Source organism: Aptenodytes forsteri, unplaced genomic scaffold, assembly GCF_000699145.1.
Source record: "Aptenodytes forsteri isolate BGI_AS27 unplaced genomic scaffold, ASM69914v1 Scaffold193, whole genome shotgun sequence".
Taxonomy (NCBI): Eukaryota; Metazoa; Chordata; class Aves; order Sphenisciformes; family Spheniscidae; genus Aptenodytes; species Aptenodytes forsteri.
In genome coordinates this window covers 17,716,975-17,736,502 of record NW_008795405.1, presented here as the reverse complement: position 1 = coordinate 17,736,502, position 19,528 = coordinate 17,716,975, and the positions used below count along the sequence as shown (strand labels likewise).

Below are 19,528 nucleotides of genomic sequence, written 5' to 3'. Positions count from 1 at the left end.
TATGTTTGTCTCAAGAGCTGCTACTGGTTGGAAGATATTGAGCATGAAATAACGATCAAAATTGTTTCAGTTTTAATAAAAACAAAACACCATCATAAGATACACATGTGCATGCAGTGCTTAAGTCTAGAGTGACTCATCATGATGTCATCTCCCAAAGTGTCAGGATTATGATTTCACTGCATACAAGCATAGAAGCACATGCATTCCTGCAGACTGCTGCTCCCCTATCTAATTCAGAGCTATATGTTCCTTGTATAAAAGGAACATGATATATAACTATACAATTTGAGGAAAAAAGCCTTGATTAAGCACCAATGAACAGTAAGAACATTGTTGAAGAGGTTATGATTTTAAAATCAGTTACAATTTGTTCTTAGAATAATCCTCTATTTTTTATGTACTTATAAAGTGTATCTCCTCTTAGAGAAACAAAATCTAACACTGTCATGAGTAATGCTGTAAAGGAAGAGGCTGTAGGCAATATTTATTTTCAGAATTAGCTTTGTGTGAATGAGTCTTGGATGAAATCTTTACCACACTAAGATCAATGACAAGATCTTTGCTGACTTCAGTAGGGTTGGGATTCTATCTCCCATATGAATTTCCACATACGGGTTTTTAGTACAGAAGTGTCCAAGGTAGACTACTACCGTTTAAAGATGGCATTTTTATGGCTTGGTCACGGTCCTCACCTGACATGCAGAGAATTCTTTTCTCTCCCAATCTACATTCATTCATTTCCCTAACAGCATTTCCTTAAGGAAAAAAACACGTGATGTTCACATTATGGCTCGGGAACCAATTGCTTTTAAATGCAAGGGAGAAGCTCAAGGCATTCAGCTAAGCAGAAGTTAGCACAGTAGGTGAGAAAGTTAAAGCCTTTCAAGGTCACACTGAAATATTTACCTGCCTCTTCTCCTCCCAGCTAAGCTTCATCTTGCTGAGCGTGTATGACAGTTTAGTTAGGGCTGCCTCTGGTGTCATATCACCTCCAGGAATTACTCCAACATCAGCGAGAGTCTGAATAAAAAGGAATAACGATTCCAATTAGCACAGCATTCAGAAATACCTGCGTGAACAGAAAATGTATATGAATGATGAGTAGCTACACAGAATACAGTATGCAGCCGTGCCTCCACTCTCTTGCTCCTACTGCGACTGTAATTTTTGTAATTTTAGTTATCAAATACCAAGCAAATACTAGAGCCAGCTGCATAAAGATGACTTTTACTTTAAATTCCTTTTCATGCAATAACATTGAAGAATTCACCCAAATGCTTGCCACGGTCACTTATTATGCTAAAAGGGAAAGGTTACAGGTCTGTATCAGCTATCTGCAGAGTTGTCAGATTCCCTTTATTGAAAAGCTGCAGTTACTCTGTTTTAACCCAGTGGCATTTTGAACATCGCCAAGTAGGCTGTTCTCACACAGACATATTTACCATTCTTTTATGGGGCATTGCTTTGGATGAGTTCCAGCACTACAGTGTGCTCACAGCAGGGGTGTTTTCAGATCCTTTCAGGCCGTGCTAGCAGTGAATGATTTAGAACATACAACTAAAATACGTAATTTACACAGTTCTGATAAGAACAACTGAAAAAGATGACCTTTTTAACTTATCTTTCTGGTAGTTAAAAAACAAACTATCTGAACCAAAGCAAAAAGCAGAAGGATCTTTGTTATGGTCAGCAAGCCCCATAAGTGTACAGTGAGCAAGACAGCAAAGACAAAGGAGATTTCAGATCTCGTCACTAAATTGTACCTGGGCAAACACTCAGGCTTCTCTAAAGCACAGATCATCATCTTTGCCAAAATGTGATGCTCACAGTTAAGCATCTTGCAGCAGGTTCTTTACACTGCATTTTACTTTTAAATACCTTGTATATAAACTTCAGCTTTGAAACTTGTGGCTTAACTAATATTTTTAGCAAGATACAGAGCCTTAATCAGCTCATTAACCACCTCTGAGAGCCCCAGACTAACATTTTTAAAAGTCCCATGGGAAAACGTATACAGAGAAGGTGAGAAATACTTTCTGTACTGCAGAGCTAGCCAAAGAACAGTTAGGGCTTTTTCAGTGGGTTTGAGAAAGAGGAGGAGGAAGGGATTTCCCAGCTTCCTTCCTATACCTAAAGTCCCTTCAGTTATAAGTTTCTACTGTGCAGATGGATCAGAGGCCAGACATTCAGTTAATTAAAACAAACACTTCAAGGGAAATCGGGGACTCAGCTGACCCACCTGGCTAGCTTGAATGAGTAAAAAATGGCCTAGCCACATGCAAAGACCTGGGAAAGATTTTATTTAAAGAAAAATCAAACTAAAGTTAACATTACAGCAACTTTCCAGCATTCACCGATAATACTTCCTCCACTGAGCAGTTCCTTATGAAAACGAGAAGGCCATGAAAGAACAAGCATGAAGTAATTTTGTAAGACTTGGCTCTGTCAGTGTTCTCCTCAAAAGATGCCAAGAAAACAGGGCAGCCTCCATCAATGGATGCTGAAGCAACATAATACATGCTCCATATAAAAAGTGGAAGCCAGAAGTAAACACATTTCCATGCAGCCTTACAGTGGTTCAGTAAGACCTGAGCAGAATCTTTCAATTCAGCATATCAACAGTCTGGATCAGAGTGCAAAAAGCCATTTTAGAGGTGTCTACTTGGAAAATCTTTTAACCAGAGCATAGAAAAGGTTTTTTAATTCCTTCCATACATTTTAGCAGTTCATTTCAAGCAGATCATCACATAAAAGCTAGGCTTCATTTTCATGTTGTTTTTCAAATATGTTTGGTGTCTTTTATTGACTTAACTGCTTTTTCCTTCCGTGTGAACTGTTTTATATAATCCATGTATTCTTATCGTATTTGCTACACAGCACGGGATCTTTGCAAAAGTTAATACTTCTCAAAACATCTCCATTAAGTTATGCAAAAGTTTTACCAACACCCAAGTGGCTGCCCATATCAGAAAATACCGAGTTTGGATACTGAAGAGGTGGAAAGAAACTCTTACAATCTCCTTTTCTTTCTCCTCAAAACAGACTATGTGTTCTTGAAGCAAATATAATCTAAAGCTGTGTCAAAACCAATGTTAAAAGAGGCAGGTTTCAGCACCAGACTAGAGTATCTAGGTTTGTCTTACAGTCACCGAAGAGGCTAGCTCTCTCAGACAGGTGGTTGCTCCCAGTAAAACCAGGTGTCTAAAACAGGGGGATGAGTCACCCTCTGGCAGTGCTTCTTGGCTATTTAATGGCTAGGCTTTTTATAAAGGCCAGTTAAACGAGCTTCCTTCACACTACCACATGCAACACATACTCTTATATGGCTTTGAGCTCTTATTAGTCCCAGTGATGTCACGTCTTAATATACAATTGAGAAACTCACTATAAAATGCCCTGAATATTAACAGTATCTACACAAGGTCTGCTTTAAGTTAGCCTTCATGGGTTAAACACAACTGATTTCCATTCTGCAAGACAGACGCTTCCTTACATGCTGTTCTCCAATCTCTCACTGAATTCAGCTGTACTTCCAGTCAAATAAAAAACTGGGATTTGGAATATTGCTTGGATTTGCAGGCTTTCTTGATGTTCTTACATTGTAGCTAAGTAATGCTGGCCTATCAAATACTACTTTATTTGATCATCTGACCCCTAAGCTAGCTTCTAGATCAGTGGAATCCCTTTGGGAGAGATACTACCAATCTAATGCTAGGTATCCTGGAGTGCTGCAAACGACAAGAGCAAGCAATCACTAATTTGGGATTTGTGCTGTTTCAACCATTCAGACTAGGAGTAACAGGATCTTGTTTGCAGATACATATTTAAATGCTTTCAGCTTAAGATTTTTCAGATATAGTTATTTTATGAGCAATATTTTTAGAGTTTAACAAATCTGGTTTTATACACTGGGGCTACTAGAAGCATACAATCAAGTTGTATCAGTGGGGGGTGTTTCTTTTACATAGCAGTAGAGTCTGAAGTCATTGCACAACCCTTACCTGCCCTGTTGCATAGACTGTTTTAACAGACCCTCGTAAGCACTGCGTACAGTTTAGAATCACTACTTTTCGTTCAGTTGCTTTCTTCAGTTCTTCCAGCAAGTCTTCTCTGTTGTTTGGGGCATTGCCACTTCCGTAAGTTTCAAGTACAATGCCCTCAATTGGAGGCTGAAGAAATGCTTTTACCTGTTTAAAAACAAGACAGGGAAGAGAGACAAAAGATGTGTTTAAGTCACATTAAGATTTTCATGTATGGCACAGAGATTTTAAAAATGGTCTATTCCTGTTATAGTCTTACAGGCTCTCATGCCTCACAGTCTTCTCATGTCCTTCTGTGCTCCCCATTTGCAATAACTGGGACTGTTGAATAAGCTTTTAAAAAAATGAGAATTTCACTCTTTAGCTTCCTTTAAAATTCCTAGAGGGAGAGATTTTAAAGTAAACTATTCTCTACAGTCATGACCTCAGTGTGAAAAAGGATGCTATTGTTCAAGCGCCATTAACAGGCTATACTGTTGCACCAGGGCGGAACAAAAGGGAAGATTTACACTTATGAAATAAATGCAGAATTATTAATTGAGATTAGAACCCCCACCCCTGCCCAGATTTGTTACTTTAGCCAACGAATGTCTTCCTAACTAAGAGAGAGAGTGTCTCACCTTTCAGGAAAGAACATTCTAATGAAGTCTGGAGTTTTTTTAACTCAAAACTCAATTGATTTAACTCAAGGCAGGAAAAAAAGGAGGCAGTAATTCATTCTGGGCCAGTTGTTAATGAGGTAGCTATTGTGGCTCACTGTAAGAGGATGCCTAGCAAAGTCCTCTTCCTAGAAAGATGTATTTTAAACAACCTGGATGTTTCCTTGCTGATCACATATGCTAAACGCAATACACTGTAAGCCCCCATGAGGCTAACTATGCAGTTGAAGTTTTATTGCAAATATACCACCCCTCTGCTTTTCCATCTGTTCATATTCACCTAAAAAGAATGGTAATATAATTGAGGAGTGCTGCTTAAACCACTGGATTCAATTTAAGATGGCAACAGCCACAAAAGACCTGTCAATTTAATGGAACTATTATTAGACAAAAATTTAAAGACAAATCTACCTAAAACCACAGTTCTGCAAAATAATTTCTAAAGGCAAAAAAATCCCACTTCTCATTTTCAGCAGCAAAATCCCACTTCTCATTTTCAGCTCTGTATGAATGCTGAGAGTCATGTTAATCATCAATGTGAGACAAAATGAACCTTAAAAAAGAAGCATGAGTTGTAGAAATGGTCACGTTCCCATCCACCCACCAAATTGTGTATTCTTTGACAAGATACCTATTAATATGCCTCAATATGCAGCAAGAGAGCATTTCCATGGTCACTGTAGCCTGCACCTGTCTAGAAAAGCACATTTGACCTATTTATGAGCCCTGATAAGAAATTAATTTTAAGTTTCAGAGCCCAGGTGGTTTAGACAAAAGATATTTGAAAAGCTTTTCTCAATAGTTTATGGCATATGAAAACAGTCTTTGAATGCTCTGATATTCCAAAAAACGTTTATCAGAGGAAGACAGATCCTTTCCCTTCCCTCCAAAACCCCAACCACTGCTACAACAATGCAGCTTCCCTACTTCAGCTAACTAATCAAGTATTTGAGCATCACTCCACCCACTTCCAAAACGAAGTGGTGACACTTACAGCAGCAGCAGTGATTCCTGGGAAGATTCGCAGAAGCCCAACGTTCCTGTTCATATTGGTGTGAACTCGAAATTTCTTTTTGGTATTGGGTCTCCACACTGTTTCCCAGTTTACTGTTAAAGAGAAATGGCCTTTTTAATTTAATATTAAGACATAATATTAAGTACACTTGTAGCACTTCATACTTACAACATTGTCTTTAAAACTGTTTCTTATGTAGGGGATTCATGAAAGACAACATATTTTTGAAAAGAGGAAATAAAGGCCCATTTAAGACATCAGCCATAGTAGCTGATCTAACACACCTTATTTATTAGGTACCACAAAATGTCTTCAAGGCCACATCCAGGCCAGGCTCAACTGTGTTATATTTTAGCTTTAATTCCAAAATAGTCTAGATTTTGAGATATATCAGTATTACTAATCAATATTTCTAAGTTAGTGCTCTTCAAGGACATACTTAACATGTATACTTCAATTTAATAGCATTTTATAGCAAAGGCTTCCAAAATGGATATTTTAGTTCAATGCCCATTAGTGAACAGGATGATCTATCAGACACAAAGCTGTATACCTCTACTACAACCTCTTAAAAAAAGAAGTCTGATAGCTGTGAAAAGCATCCGAGTACTAGACCTGATGGGTTCACAATGTTGAACATGTCTTGTTAGTGCCAACTCTCCCGGTTCAGAGTGCTCAGAAAGCCTCAACCAACAGAGCGGCGTGCAGGTCTAGCATAGGTGAGATATTTACTTGTCACACACTGACCTGAACTTCATTGTTATGTACTTGGCCTGATACCAGCCTGGATTCATGTTTAGAAAACAGACCTTCATCTTCCCAGACATAAGAGATGACAAATGCAGTTACTGTTGCCGCTAATCACCTCCAGAGTTTATTAGGTAGTTACTAACGATTAAATAAAATAGCAAAGATTCAATTAACTCCGATTATACATTTAGAGCCAGAAGCCAGCTGTTTAACTAATAGTTTGTTTGTGTTGCATTATTAGAAGCCAAGTCATGCATTATTGATTTCGAAATTTTACTACTTCAGCGTAAGAGCGCAGCGCTGGTAGCACTGACGGCTCCTACAAGGCAGTGGAAGAGGTTTAACAAACAGCAGCCAACAGCTCAGAGTGTCATGCTTCAATGAAAGTAGTCTACGTCGTAAAGCTACCTGTTTCCCCATCATGATTTAAGCTTTTTAGATTTTGGAGAAACTCCCAAGCAGCAAGACAGATAAAGGATCTGCGTGCATAATACTGACTTGCTTTCAGCCATGCGGAGAGTTACTCACACCAATTACTGCTGCAATCTCTTGCAATCAGCAGACAGCCATTTGCAAGAAAATTCAGAGTACATTTAAAAGCCTCCATTGAAGCCTACTCTATTGCCCCATTACCAGAGATACTAAAAACTACACAATCCATTAAGTCAGGAGAGAAAACAGCAGTCTTATAAGACTTTACGAACTTTCCCTTCCTGTCGTGGTCTCTTGTCAGCAACTAGAGACTCTGTATGTTCTTTCTAAAAAAATACTGTAAGTTGTTAAACAGGTAACAAGCAGTTGGCTTGGCATCGTGTTTGTCCAACCAGCCACACCTCAGCACGGGGATTCCTAATGCTCTGGGAATGGGAGAATAGAAATACCGAGCGTTTCTACAGTTTCTTTCTTCGTGCTAAGATGGCCAGCATGGTTCTGAAACCACCTGGTTGGATTTAGTAGTTAGCCAGGTAGCTCTCAAAGGCCTCCATGAGCTTTTCAGAGCGAGTTAGAGACCTGCAGGAGGTACAGGGGTGAGTGCAGAAAGCCATGCATTTGTTCTGCTTGAGGTTCATAGGCCTGGCTAGCCACGTTCACTCATGAGCACTGTGCTTTAAGAAGCAGCAGTGTTTAGCAATAAATCCAATCCTTTCAACCTTCTAACACACAGATTAATTCTTTAAAAGCAGCCTCCTCTATAAGAAGGGATGGCAATAAAATTGTATCAGAGCTTTCTTTCCTTTATCCTCCATAAGCTAGGAGTCCCTGCCAAAACTTCACAAATGCATACTTCTAAGTTTGGCAACTATTAACATCCCTAATGCCTGTAACGAACTTGAAGAATGAACTGAGGAAACCTGCCTTGGCATGGATCACTAAGATATTGCCAAAAGTAGAAGACCAAGGAGACAGATCGGAGGATAGGTTCAGAAGTCAGACCTATACCAGGCCTATACCTGTACTCTTGGAGTACGCTCTACCAAATAACATATCATCTTCAAGATAAATGTAATGCATGCAGACATAGTACAGTGATGTAATTCCAAACTATATTAAAAAAACCCCTAAAGATTGTCCCTGAGTTAACATTCTCTTGGTCATGAACCTCATCAGCCTACAACACGTGCTCGGTACTGCAGACTCCACAGATGTCAGTTTTCCATTAGACAAACGAGTCTAAAAAGCAGAACAAAAGGCAAGTATGATGCAAGACCCAAAGACAAACAAATATACATAAAAGCCCGACTTCATCTCAGATTTATTCAGAACTGCTGTAAGTGAGGCAAAGCAACATGCAGGGGAAAAAGAATAATTAGAATACACCCTTTGCATCCTCCATCTCAAAGATTACATCCACAAAAAGGAAGAATATTTACATCGCATAGCTAAGTTCAAGCATCTTCATTGTACTGAATAAACCAGCTGTCTTGCAGCCTATAGTCATACCACACAGCAATCTTCTTTTTGTTAAATAAAAAAAAAAGAAAAGAAAAAATATTAGGAATCACTAACAGTTCTTAAGTAAGAAACTCACATACAAGCAGGTGAAGTACGAAAAGTTGTATATATTGGTGTTCATAACAGTTTTTTATCCTATGGATGAGTGACTAATTAGTGATATTCAGTTTGGGCACAACACAGAAAACAGTAACCTGTTCTGACTTCGATGGTCCACAGCACAGCAATCTTCTTTTTGTAAAAAAAAAAGGCAAGTATGATGCAAGACCCAAAGAACAAATATACTACATAAAAGCCCGACTTCATCTCAGATTTATTCAGAACTGCTGTAAGTGAGGCAAAGCAACATGCAGGGGAAAAAGAATAATTAGAATACACCCTTTGCATCCTCCATCTCAAAGATTACATCCACAAAAAGGAAGAATATTTACATCGCATAGCTAAGTTCAAGCATCTTCATTGTACTGAATAAACCAGCTGTCTTGCAGCCTATAGTCATACCACACAGCAATCTTCTTTTTGTTAAATAAAAAAAAAAGAAAAGAAAAAATATTAGGAATCACTAACAGTTCTTAAGTAAGAAACTCACATACAAGCAGGTGAAGTACGAAAAGTTGTATATATTGGTGTTCATAACAGTTTTTTATCCTATGGATGAGTGACTAATTAGTGATATTCAGTTTGGGCACAACACAGAAAACAGTAACCTGTTCTGACTTCGATGGTCTGTGCTTGTAAAGAGTTAAACTGATACAGTGTACTACATTATGTAAATATGGATATAAAGCTGAGGAACAAATGTACACTAGATACTGGTCTTGCACAGCAGAAAGAAAGTTTTTAAAGCAACGTACATAAAATAAAGAGGTAATAGCTATTTATATACTCTATCCAAAATGGCCTGGGATAGAAAAGATTGCATTATTCAAGGAGACTGCTTTCAAGATACTAAGGCCTTTTGTTTATTCTTCCAAACAAAACCATCACAGAAACAATACTCTGCTATTTCCAACCTCCCCCTCCCTACCAAACACTACAGCTTTTAAAATTACAGCTCAAAAATACATCCTTATCTTATTCCGCTTTATTCACACACACAAAACTATGGTGATAGGGTTAGTGCGGGAAAAAAACATCAACCTGACTTAAAAATAAAATAAAAAAGAGAAGCAGCTCTAAACAGTCTAGAAAGCAGCAAAAAACCCCCCTTTTTTTAAACAGCACTTATGCCACAATGCAGGTTTCAACTTAAAATGGGAGGGCAGCAACTAAGAGCGACACCTCCCTTAGGAGTGGTGACTGAACTCCAAGTTATGAAATCAAACAAGAAATACAGCTTTTTGTGATTGCAGAGCCCCAGACAAACAGCAACACTTTCTTCTCATCCTTCTATGCAGGGCTACGGGAGAGCCCTACCATTATATAAGCTGCCCCGGCATTCATTACAATTCACGGCGGCAGCCAAGGGGTGGGGAGCACAGGCCAACCTATAGGTGCAAATTCCTGAAGGAGGCAAACAAACATAGACCCCGTTTTTTGGCAGTTTGTTACAAAACAATCGACACACACCTTTTAAAATGAATATTTAAATTGAATGGTGTCGTTGCAAGAATCAACATGCCTACTTACAAGGGAGCGGGGTGGACCAAAAGCACTTCAGTGCAAAGCTGGCGTTTGCCTTAATACATAAATGACTTGGGCTTTTTACTATAAATAACCAGAACTGCCAACCAAGACACAGACTTGGCCAGTGACGAATAGCTTCTCTCTAATGAGACTGCTGGGTAGACGAGCCCAAAAGGGCCTTCTAACCTTCTGCTGCTGCTGTGCTACATCTGCATGCACAGTCACACGGGCTCTGTTCAGCCCCTACACAAATTACGTTCCTCATCATATGGTCCTGTACATGTGCACCACTCCCAGAAATTACATGCATGTGTGATGAAGAAAGTCCAGCCATGGTAACAAAGCAAGTTTTGTATTTGCTTCATTAGGACAATAGAGAACAGAGGAGAGTAATCAGTTATGAAATATACTGAGACTCTTTACGCATTTCAAGTTAAATAGTCCTCGTCTCTCCTGTTTTCAAAATATGAGAAAAATAAGGCAAGGTCTTTTATTTGATAACTTTAAGATCTTAGAAATATTTTTGGTTATTCCTACATTATCCATTTCATACTGAGATTTCTGATTCTGCTGCAAAAGTATTTCCTATCGGCATTGGGTTTCTCACTCACCTGAGGAGTTTGCTAGAATTTTTCACTTCTTACATGAATTTCTTGTGCTAAATTGAAAGTCTTGAGGAAGCTGACACACTTGCTCATCTAAAACTGGACAATGGGACTCTTAAGTGTTGCTAACACAGTTAAGGATCTGGCCAAGAACACAGCCAGTTGATGGGATCAGAAATCCACTGGGAGCCTCATCTGAAGGGGGAACAGGGTGAAAAATGGATATAAAAAATGAAGAGGAGTACTGTAGCTAGGGAAGCGAAGGGAAAGGGACTAAGCTTCTCCCTCTCCTCTCTGGCTCTGAAGTAGATCGTTGTTTTTAATATGGTATGCCTCACCTCAAACAGCATCTCCTCTCTTCATTCCTGTGTACCAACCAATGATCACAAGCTTTACATTACACTCCCCACTCCCTCCATCCCGTCATCTCTCCCCCTCTGCTTCTCTGCAGTTCTCATTCCCAGCATCGTTAGAACCGGGAAGCCCCAGGAAGAGTTTCTGCACACGGCCTACTCCTCCTGGTATCCTCAGGCTGCTCTCCATAATGCTGAAGCAGCAAGAGTCAGCCCTGTCTACAGTCAGCCCTGTCTACAGGGGGATTAAGACATGTTATACAAAGTCATTTGAAAAAAAAAGTTAAAAGATGCTAGATTTGTTTGATTTGTTTTTAAAAGCCCCAAGTGGTTTCTTGTCTCCACGAAAGCTTCATACGAGGATTGTACAAGCAAACTCCAGGGAGACAGCAATGTTTCAAACAATTACTTTGGACAAAATAAAGCAGCACTAGTAGATTGCCCATACTATAAACTATGTTTTTTCAAAATGAAACAATCCTTCAATACTGACACCGTCATCTTGGATAAATGATGCTACCCTAACTGGGTAATCAACTGAAACAAATAAAAATAGAGCCTATCACACCATCAGTTTTTAAAACAGAAATCCCCACTGATCTCAATGGGGCATTCTACTGAAAAGATAATGGGACCCAATATGGGCCAAGGGAAGTACTTAATAACTTTCTCATTTTTCTACTATAGACAAGGAATCACAAAACAGTTCATTCAAATCCAAGAGAGAAATAGCATGCAATTTGCAGCTTGATTTCATTATTGATCAGTCAGTAAACGGAATTTATTTATTCCCTATTTCATGCAGTTCATAAAAACCCAAGAAAGAAGATTCTCCCCAATTTACTGCAACAATCAACTGACAGCATTTCTGTTGATTTCAGATACACCGTATTTGACACGGCACAGTAATACAACAGTGGCAGACTCTCTACCTGAGAGATGTCTTACAGACCACTACAGTATTTCACAGGCTTCCTCAGTTTGTATCTGGCTGCTACAAACACAGCACTTTGATCCTGAAACTTTGTTAAGTAACTCCCACTCATTAGGTGGAAGGGATAGGTTTATTCTTCCAAATTGCAGAATGTCTCTCTCTCTAGTAGTAGAAACCATTCAGAATGGCACGCTGCATGGCACAGGGCTAGAGCTCCTCCTGCCACTAACAGCACCTAGCAAAGGAATTCAAGAACCCCCTCCTATTTCCTATTTTTGGAAATAATGAAGATTGTCACCAAGTCCTATTCCTTTTTAATATACCTAACCTATCCAAAAGCAGCTCGCATAACTTGTTATATTTTTTTAAATTGTCCTTTATTCTTTTTTTGGCAACTCCTCATTTGGCTAGACTCCAAATGTGTCTCTCTTCTCCCCTCTCCAAAGAAAGGGTGCCATTTATCCAAGAACAGACATCAGCATGTTAATGACTTTGCAAACGGGTAATGAAATCTTCATGCAGTTTTTCCTCTCCTTAAAAAACAGACACACAGAAATTATAGGGAGTCTGAGTAAGTTTGGGGAAGAAAAACTTCACACAGATCATATTCTAGGTCTGCTGTTTTCAATGTGCTTGCAGTTCAGACAGGTCCTAAATATCCAGTAAAATATCTTACACAATGACACGCATCAAACACAGAATCTGTTGGAGCTGCAAGTACTCTGCAATGACTCTTTTGCCCGATTTCAGAGCCCAGCATGATCATTAACAAGATTAAACTCTTTGTTCTTTCAGTCCTCCCTCCTTCATTTTTATCTTCAGAGCAAGCATTTTCATGACACAGGGGCAACGTTCCCTCTAGTTAGTCTGAATCTTTAGTCAGTCACATCTATATTCAATAGATAACTGCAGTTGAGTCACAAATTCTCAGTCTTACTAATATTTAAACAGTTTCAGAGCAGATAAAGTGGAGTCAAGCTACAGGGCTTTCAAAGATATTTGAGTTTAAAAACAGCATTTCAACTACATAGCCACAGATTCTTTTCAGCTAGAGTTCTATTGCATGTAGCATAAATTACAAGGCTTAAGAGATGATGTTGCTTACTTGTAATATCAACCTCAGCATTTGCAAGTGGAGGCAGGTTAGGTGAGGAAAAGGCATTGAAACTCCCAGCATCCACCTTAGTCACCCTATTTCCCCTGTACAGTTTATTATAAAAATACAGGCACACCTGCAAGACAAGTAAAGAAACAGGTCTATGAATAAGCCAGTAATTAAAAGATTCAGTAGATAAATACTGTAGTCTGTCCTTTATAAAGTGTTTTCTAAATCTTTAAAGCAACTCAGAGGCTAGTAGATGTTTACAACTCTTACCCTTTCCAAAAGAGTTGGCACATCTGTCACACATTGGTTTAAGAATTTAAGAACAAAACAAGTTAAGAGCTAACTAGTTTTGTAATCCTCTCATGAGGCATAGTCTAGGAGACAGCAAATTTGCCTGAGTCCACTTCAGAGATAGAGGAAAGAAATAGTGTGGACTTCTTAAGAAGTTCATCAGTTATATCTAAATTCAGAGTCCAAAACCTTAACAAAAGGCCTAGGGAAAATGAGGATAACTTTCAAAAGAGTTACCACACATAAATAATTAGGTTCCTTCTCAAGTCCCTTAAAGTTTGTCAATTGGAATTTGAAGAAAAAGAAATACCTCAACATCATTATTAGTTATGAAGATCTTGGCCAGTCAGCTATCGCTGTTGTTTTACAAAAACTGGCTTTGGGAGCATGGCAGAAGTGAAATGAGGTGTAACCTGACCAGTTCTCTCTGATTTTTGGGCTGTGCAGCACCGACATCTTTAAAGGCAGGGTGCTGAGACCGTGGAGGTACTTCCATGTCCATTAGGTATATCATCCTCAACACTTCAGTCTTCAGGAACTAGAGCTAGAAGACACTTCTACCAGTTCTAGGGCAACTTCAGAACTTCAAAGTAAATTTCAGTTAAAAAAAATTACTTACAAGTGTTTTAGATCCCACATATTTGCAAGGGAACTTCTGATTTCAAGTCTGCTGCAAGCTACATTTCAGACTTGATAGTCTTTATAGAATGTATATGGGCAAAACAGGATATGGCTCCTGAGAAAACGGCATGTGCTTTGCCATGCAAGTGCCTGTTACCTCAGCGGAATCCATTTATCTTCCTGTTTAAGTGCAATTTCTTACTGCCTGCCGGATATTTTGAGTATGTAAGTATGTGACCTGGCTAGAGGGAAAAAAGCAGCTTCTGAGACAGTCTTCACAGGCAAACAGACCTCAGGAATCACGAACTGCCCGGCAAAAAGCAGTGCCCCCAGAAGGTTGGCTCGGCCGTCATTCTGCAACTCGTATATGGGCACCTGAAGAGCAGAGACTGAAATTACACCCTGTCCCTTATGTAAAGCCTAGCAGAAAAAGAGTCCAACTTATGCAATACAAATACATGAATAATTTATGTAAACAATGATTTATGACAAATAAAGTTTCCTTCTTCATCCAAACTATTTTAGACTGCAACAGATGGCAGGGTTTCCCTCTGTGCTTAACAGACTTTTATAATTTAAGTGCTTAAAAGCTAATATAGAGATTATTCTAGTGTGATTAAGCAGATTAAAAGACTGATTCAGGAAAAATATAAAAAATAGAAAGCAGGCATAGTTAAAGTGACTGAGCATGGGAGAAGTGATTGTACAGAGGAAAAGCAAAAGCCCCAGATCATACAGAACTGCCACTATGGGCTTCACAACAGCTCTCTTGCACCATCTTTCCTCATAGTATAGAAAAACTGAGCCAGCAGGTTATTACTGACAGAAAAAGACAAGATTAAAAACTGAGTGATGACTTCCATGCCTTTTCAGATTGCCTCTTTATTAACAGAGAGTCAGAGCTCCTTTCAGCAACGAAAAAAAAAATCACATGCTCCATTGCTAGATCATATGTCAGGCAGATCTCCAAGCAATAAAGCCAAAAAGAAAGTAAAACCTTGAATATGAGGTACCACAACTAGACTGCCCCATGTCAAGACAGTAAGTGGGAGCCTACTCCTTCCTAGACTTTTGTATTTTGACTTCAAATAGACCACATGTGAAAGGGAAGTTATGAGATGGGAGAGGGGAATTTTACAGTGCCATGTTTCATCTCTCCTTTGTCATTAGAGCTGTATTTTACACTCAAGCAAGCTATTCTAGTAAGACAACCCCTCCCCCTCAGACTATATGCAAAGGGCTGATCTCCAGCTAAGAGAATGAAAATTAATAAATGTAGCCTTTAGAGGAAAAGAAACAGACCATGTTAGATGCTTTGTGGAACAGAAATGATCAAAAATGCATCTAACACTTAGAGATTATTAAAAAAATGATAAAGAATGCAACAATGAGTAACATAAGACAGGATAACAACTGATGAAGTAAAAAGTAATAAGCTTCAGGGCTTTAAAAGAAAAAAAGACAGCTAACAACCAGCAGCCACCTGAGGCTGGAAAGATGCTTCTCTTATAAACCGATTAATACACAATGGCCAATGACAGGCTCTTATATCTTTCTCTGAAGCATCTGGCACCAGCCGTAATGAACTACTGGTCTGATTTGGTACAGAGTTGTAAAGTCATTAATGATAAAATTTTGGGGCAGATCCTCAGCTGGTGAGCCCGCCAGTTCTCACTAATTTCAATCAGCACTGTGACCATTCACCCTGGCCAGAGGCCCACCCTGCACTACTAAACTATACACTGATAATCAGGATACTACCTAGTTTTGCATATAAAAATAAAAAATGAGGCTTCTGACTTCAACTTCAAATTAAATCCATTACCTGAGATCCTGTCAGAACAACAGTTTTACCCAGGTTCTCACACATGAAGGATAAGGCTGAAGCTGTATAGGCCATGGTATCAGTGCCGTGAAGGATCACAAAACCATCATACTTTTCATAGTGCTCCTGGAGATGGAGAGACAGTTTTCATATTGTTAGAGCAATGCACTGGCATCAGCAAGTGAGGTACATATTGCATGACTTTCACTGATGCGAGCCACAGCATAATACTTTAAAGGGTACTACACGCATAATTCTTCCTAAAGTTATCCTGTTTTCAGTTTAAATACAATTAAGGGTTAATAGGACACCAAGCACTAGAGCCAGTAATTCTAATTATGGAACAGTCAAAGAGATTCTTCTATGTATACATATTAATGCAGCATTTTTAAGCCAGAAGACTGCTAATTAAGAAAAGCTTAGAAATGGCTTTAAACAGGAATGTTAACATATGCAAATTAGTCTTATAGTCTGATTTCTTGTTGCCGCTTTTACTTTAGGGATTACACCATTTACAGGAACAGATTAGGCAAACCAAGGCTATCATAACATATAGAAAAAACAGTCCATCTAATCCGAGTGGCAGACAGGCAAATTGCCAGTGTAAGATTGCCCTCTTCTGTTGAAAAGTCGTCCTTTCTGTAGCAGTATGTGACTCCTGCAGCAGAAAGCGGTGAAGAGGCTTCGTGTTGTTCGTTAATGTACATATGCTTGCTGGTTTTTTGAGAAGTCCCTTAGACTATCAGGCATGTACAGATGCAAAAAGGAATTTATAACTTTAATCTACAAACAGTTCCACACAGGAGTTTTTTTAATGCAAAGCCATGAATTGCACAGCTCATCCTGTTGAAATAAAGTCATCTGCTGGCTTCTGGAGGAAAAATGAATTGGTTCCTCTATTTTAAGAGTGATGCACATAGTAAACACTGTAGTGAGAGACACTGATGTCTCTGATGCAATCTGGTAACATGGAAAGGATTACATAGAAGTCTAAGCAGATATATGAAGTGCCAGCATGGGGAAAAAAGGGGAGTTTGCCATAGAATTAAATGAGATTTCTTTTTAATTACACTTCTTAAGTTACAGTAGGCACACACGCTTGGCATCTTCTGACAATAAGGTCACCTCCAAACTCACCTGCAGATTTCTACTTGTCCTTTTGCTATTTCTTCACTGATACTCATGCCTACATGTTGCTACCTACTGGAAATGTCAGGGGATTTCTGCTTATCTCTAACAAGTTAGCCAGCAGAACAACAGCCAGTGTTGCAAGATCTTTCCGCAGGCCAAACTACAGCATGATGCAAAAAGCATGCTGTAGTTATTCACCAATGCAGTAACAAGGTAAGTAAGTTTCAAGAAAAGCTGAGATCACCGAAATAGCCACTTGTCCTCTCTAACTCAGTCAGTACGCTCACTAATATTTTCAGCCTTATGAACCTTAGTAGATGCAAAAGAACATAGCTTGGTTTAAGCTTCATAACATAAGAGATCAGGCTGGCAACTAAGGAGATACCCCACAAAAACATCTTAGAATGTTTCAGTCTGGAAAGTCATCAGCACATTACAGCTGTGCCAAGTACGCGTCCAAGATGAACACAAAGTGGCAGTGTCTATACATAAGCCAGACAGTTGAAGAAGTTTTTTTTCCCCTTCTCAGCGCTTTTCACTTGGATTACATGTACTGGATACTTGTATATACAGACAAGCTGCATTCTGTGTACAAAAAAGAAACACTTTTTTTTTGTAGTAAAACTAATATGCCATTAAGGCAGAAAGGTAAATTCTCTCCTGTTCAGCATGGGATTGCCGCCTTCTACTCTTGGCCCTGGGCTTTTCCCAGCTGCACCCCTGCTCCATCCTAGAGGCTCTCCACCTATAAACCGTCTCCCTCTTTTCTCTACCCTAGCAAGATGCATTCCATAGGAGGAGCATCATCCCTAGTTTGGTGGTTTCAGGATTAGAGGACCTAAAGGTGAAAGACTGTTACCTGAATCTTCAGCATCATTCCCTGCATTATTACACTGTTCGCATGCATTGCTACAGCTTGGTCGAAGAAGGAAATTTACACTACAAAGCCCACTATCGCAGAGCGAGCAGGAGTGGAAGAGCAGTATCTTATTAGGCCCACGGTTATTTATTTCTAACAGCTATGTATGAATTCCTGGTGTGAAGTATTTGAAATGTTTCGCATTTCTGCTTTCTTAAAAGCACACAGCTAAGTTCAGACACGGGGACAGGAGCAGAGAAATACTGATTTTTTAATCTAGAGAAATATGTAGTGAATTTATCTATATATGCAGAAATATCTAGGGCTTTAAACATTTCCCAGTATGGGAAACCTAACCATGATAGCATTTTTTCTACTGGCTGCAAAGCCAAAGCTAGTCAAGCCCGTCTGTGCGCCAAGTAAGAAAGGCATAAAGACATGAAATTATTTTCTACGTCAATGGCCAACTATTAAGCTATTTGAACACTCAAATGATGTGTAACTAAGCAACCTGCAGCTAAGTCACCTACACCTAAGGATTTTATTCAACATTTTTGGACAGTGAATTTAAGTCAAAGTTTTAGACCATATCAACCTACATATTACATACCTTATTCAGTCATAGCTAAAATTTTCCTATTTATTTTCTTGTACAGAATTATGACATGGCTTATCATTGGAAGAACCATATAACTTTAATGAGTTTGCAACATTTTCAAAAGAAAAAAAAAATTCGGCAAGCCTTGCAAGCACAGTACTTGTTACTTTGTAAGTAACTAAGCAAGGTACGTAACATTTGCATTTTAAATAAACATATATATACATATAGCACTACTGAATTGTTTTATCTTGCCAAGTATACTAGATATACTGCTCATTTGTTTAAGCAACAAATGAATTCTTATCCTACATCATAGTACCTCAAGTTTCTTTGCAATTTTGGCCCAGTCCGCTGGCGTCATGTTGGAAGAATCAAGCAGCGGTGAAAGCTCCAGGATTGTGTAAATAATTCTTTTCTTTTGCTTAGACACACTACAAAGAAAGAGAATTGGAAAAAAAAAATTCTTAGAGCTAATATCAGCTCATCACTTCTGATTTTTTCTCTAAATCAGTATTTTCACCCTTTTCCTCCCCATCCCCCAAGTCTATGGCAAAAAAAATGGTCTTAAATTTGGAACATTAAGTTCCAAGTTTAGAAGTTCATGGCTTGATGTGGTTTAAAGCACAAATCCCTAAATTTAATTTAATAATAAATATAATTTGGGAGGTGGAGAGGGGCTGGCAAAACTAAAGACAGAAAAGAAAAACCCAGACTTACTTTGTTTCAGTTTGGAATTGAGTTCTAACAAAAGTCGATATGAAGCCTTAAGATTTAAAAATGCTTCATAAACTATTGAGAGGAATCTATAAAGCTCCCAAGGTTTGTAGGGGGTCAACAGAAGAGCTGCAACAACTTTTTGATCTTGTGATAAATATAAATAGATACCCTATAAATAGATACTCTTCCCTGACACAAAGGGTATCTTCTCTTAAGAGTCTTACGACTGGGATTCATTTTTGTGGCCTTTAGAAGATCCACTCAGTTTCTCTGACCTCAGATTTCAGAAAAAACTCTCTTGGTTAGCTAAGATCTTCAAATAAACTGTTGCCTTTGCTAGTAATAGACTAACTTTGTAAAACCCCAGTCCCAGCCTATTAGAATCATAGAATAGTTTGGGTTGGAAGGGACCTCTAAAGGTCATCTAGTCCAACCCCCCT

The 19,528-nt window shown here is 38.8% G+C and overlaps 1 protein-coding gene across 1 annotated transcript in view; it reads right to left on the bottom strand.

Annotated features, from left to right (window-relative positions):
• Nucleotides 1-19,528, bottom strand: part of ASPG (asparaginase) — a 53,581-nt gene that overhangs the window by 19,799 nt on the left and 14,254 nt on the right. The window contains exons 5-11 of the mRNA XM_009280984.1: nt 18,691-18,802; nt 15,781-15,906; nt 14,247-14,330; nt 13,044-13,170; nt 5,697-5,809; nt 4,005-4,190; nt 910-1,023 (exon numbers count right to left, since the gene is read on the bottom strand). Coding sequence (XP_009279259.1) covers nt 910-1,023; nt 4,005-4,190; nt 5,697-5,809; nt 13,044-13,170; nt 14,247-14,330; nt 15,781-15,906; nt 18,691-18,802 — 862 coding nt within the window. The remainder of the gene's footprint in view (nt 1-909; nt 1,024-4,004; nt 4,191-5,696; nt 5,810-13,043; nt 13,171-14,246; nt 14,331-15,780; nt 15,907-18,690; nt 18,803-19,528) is intronic.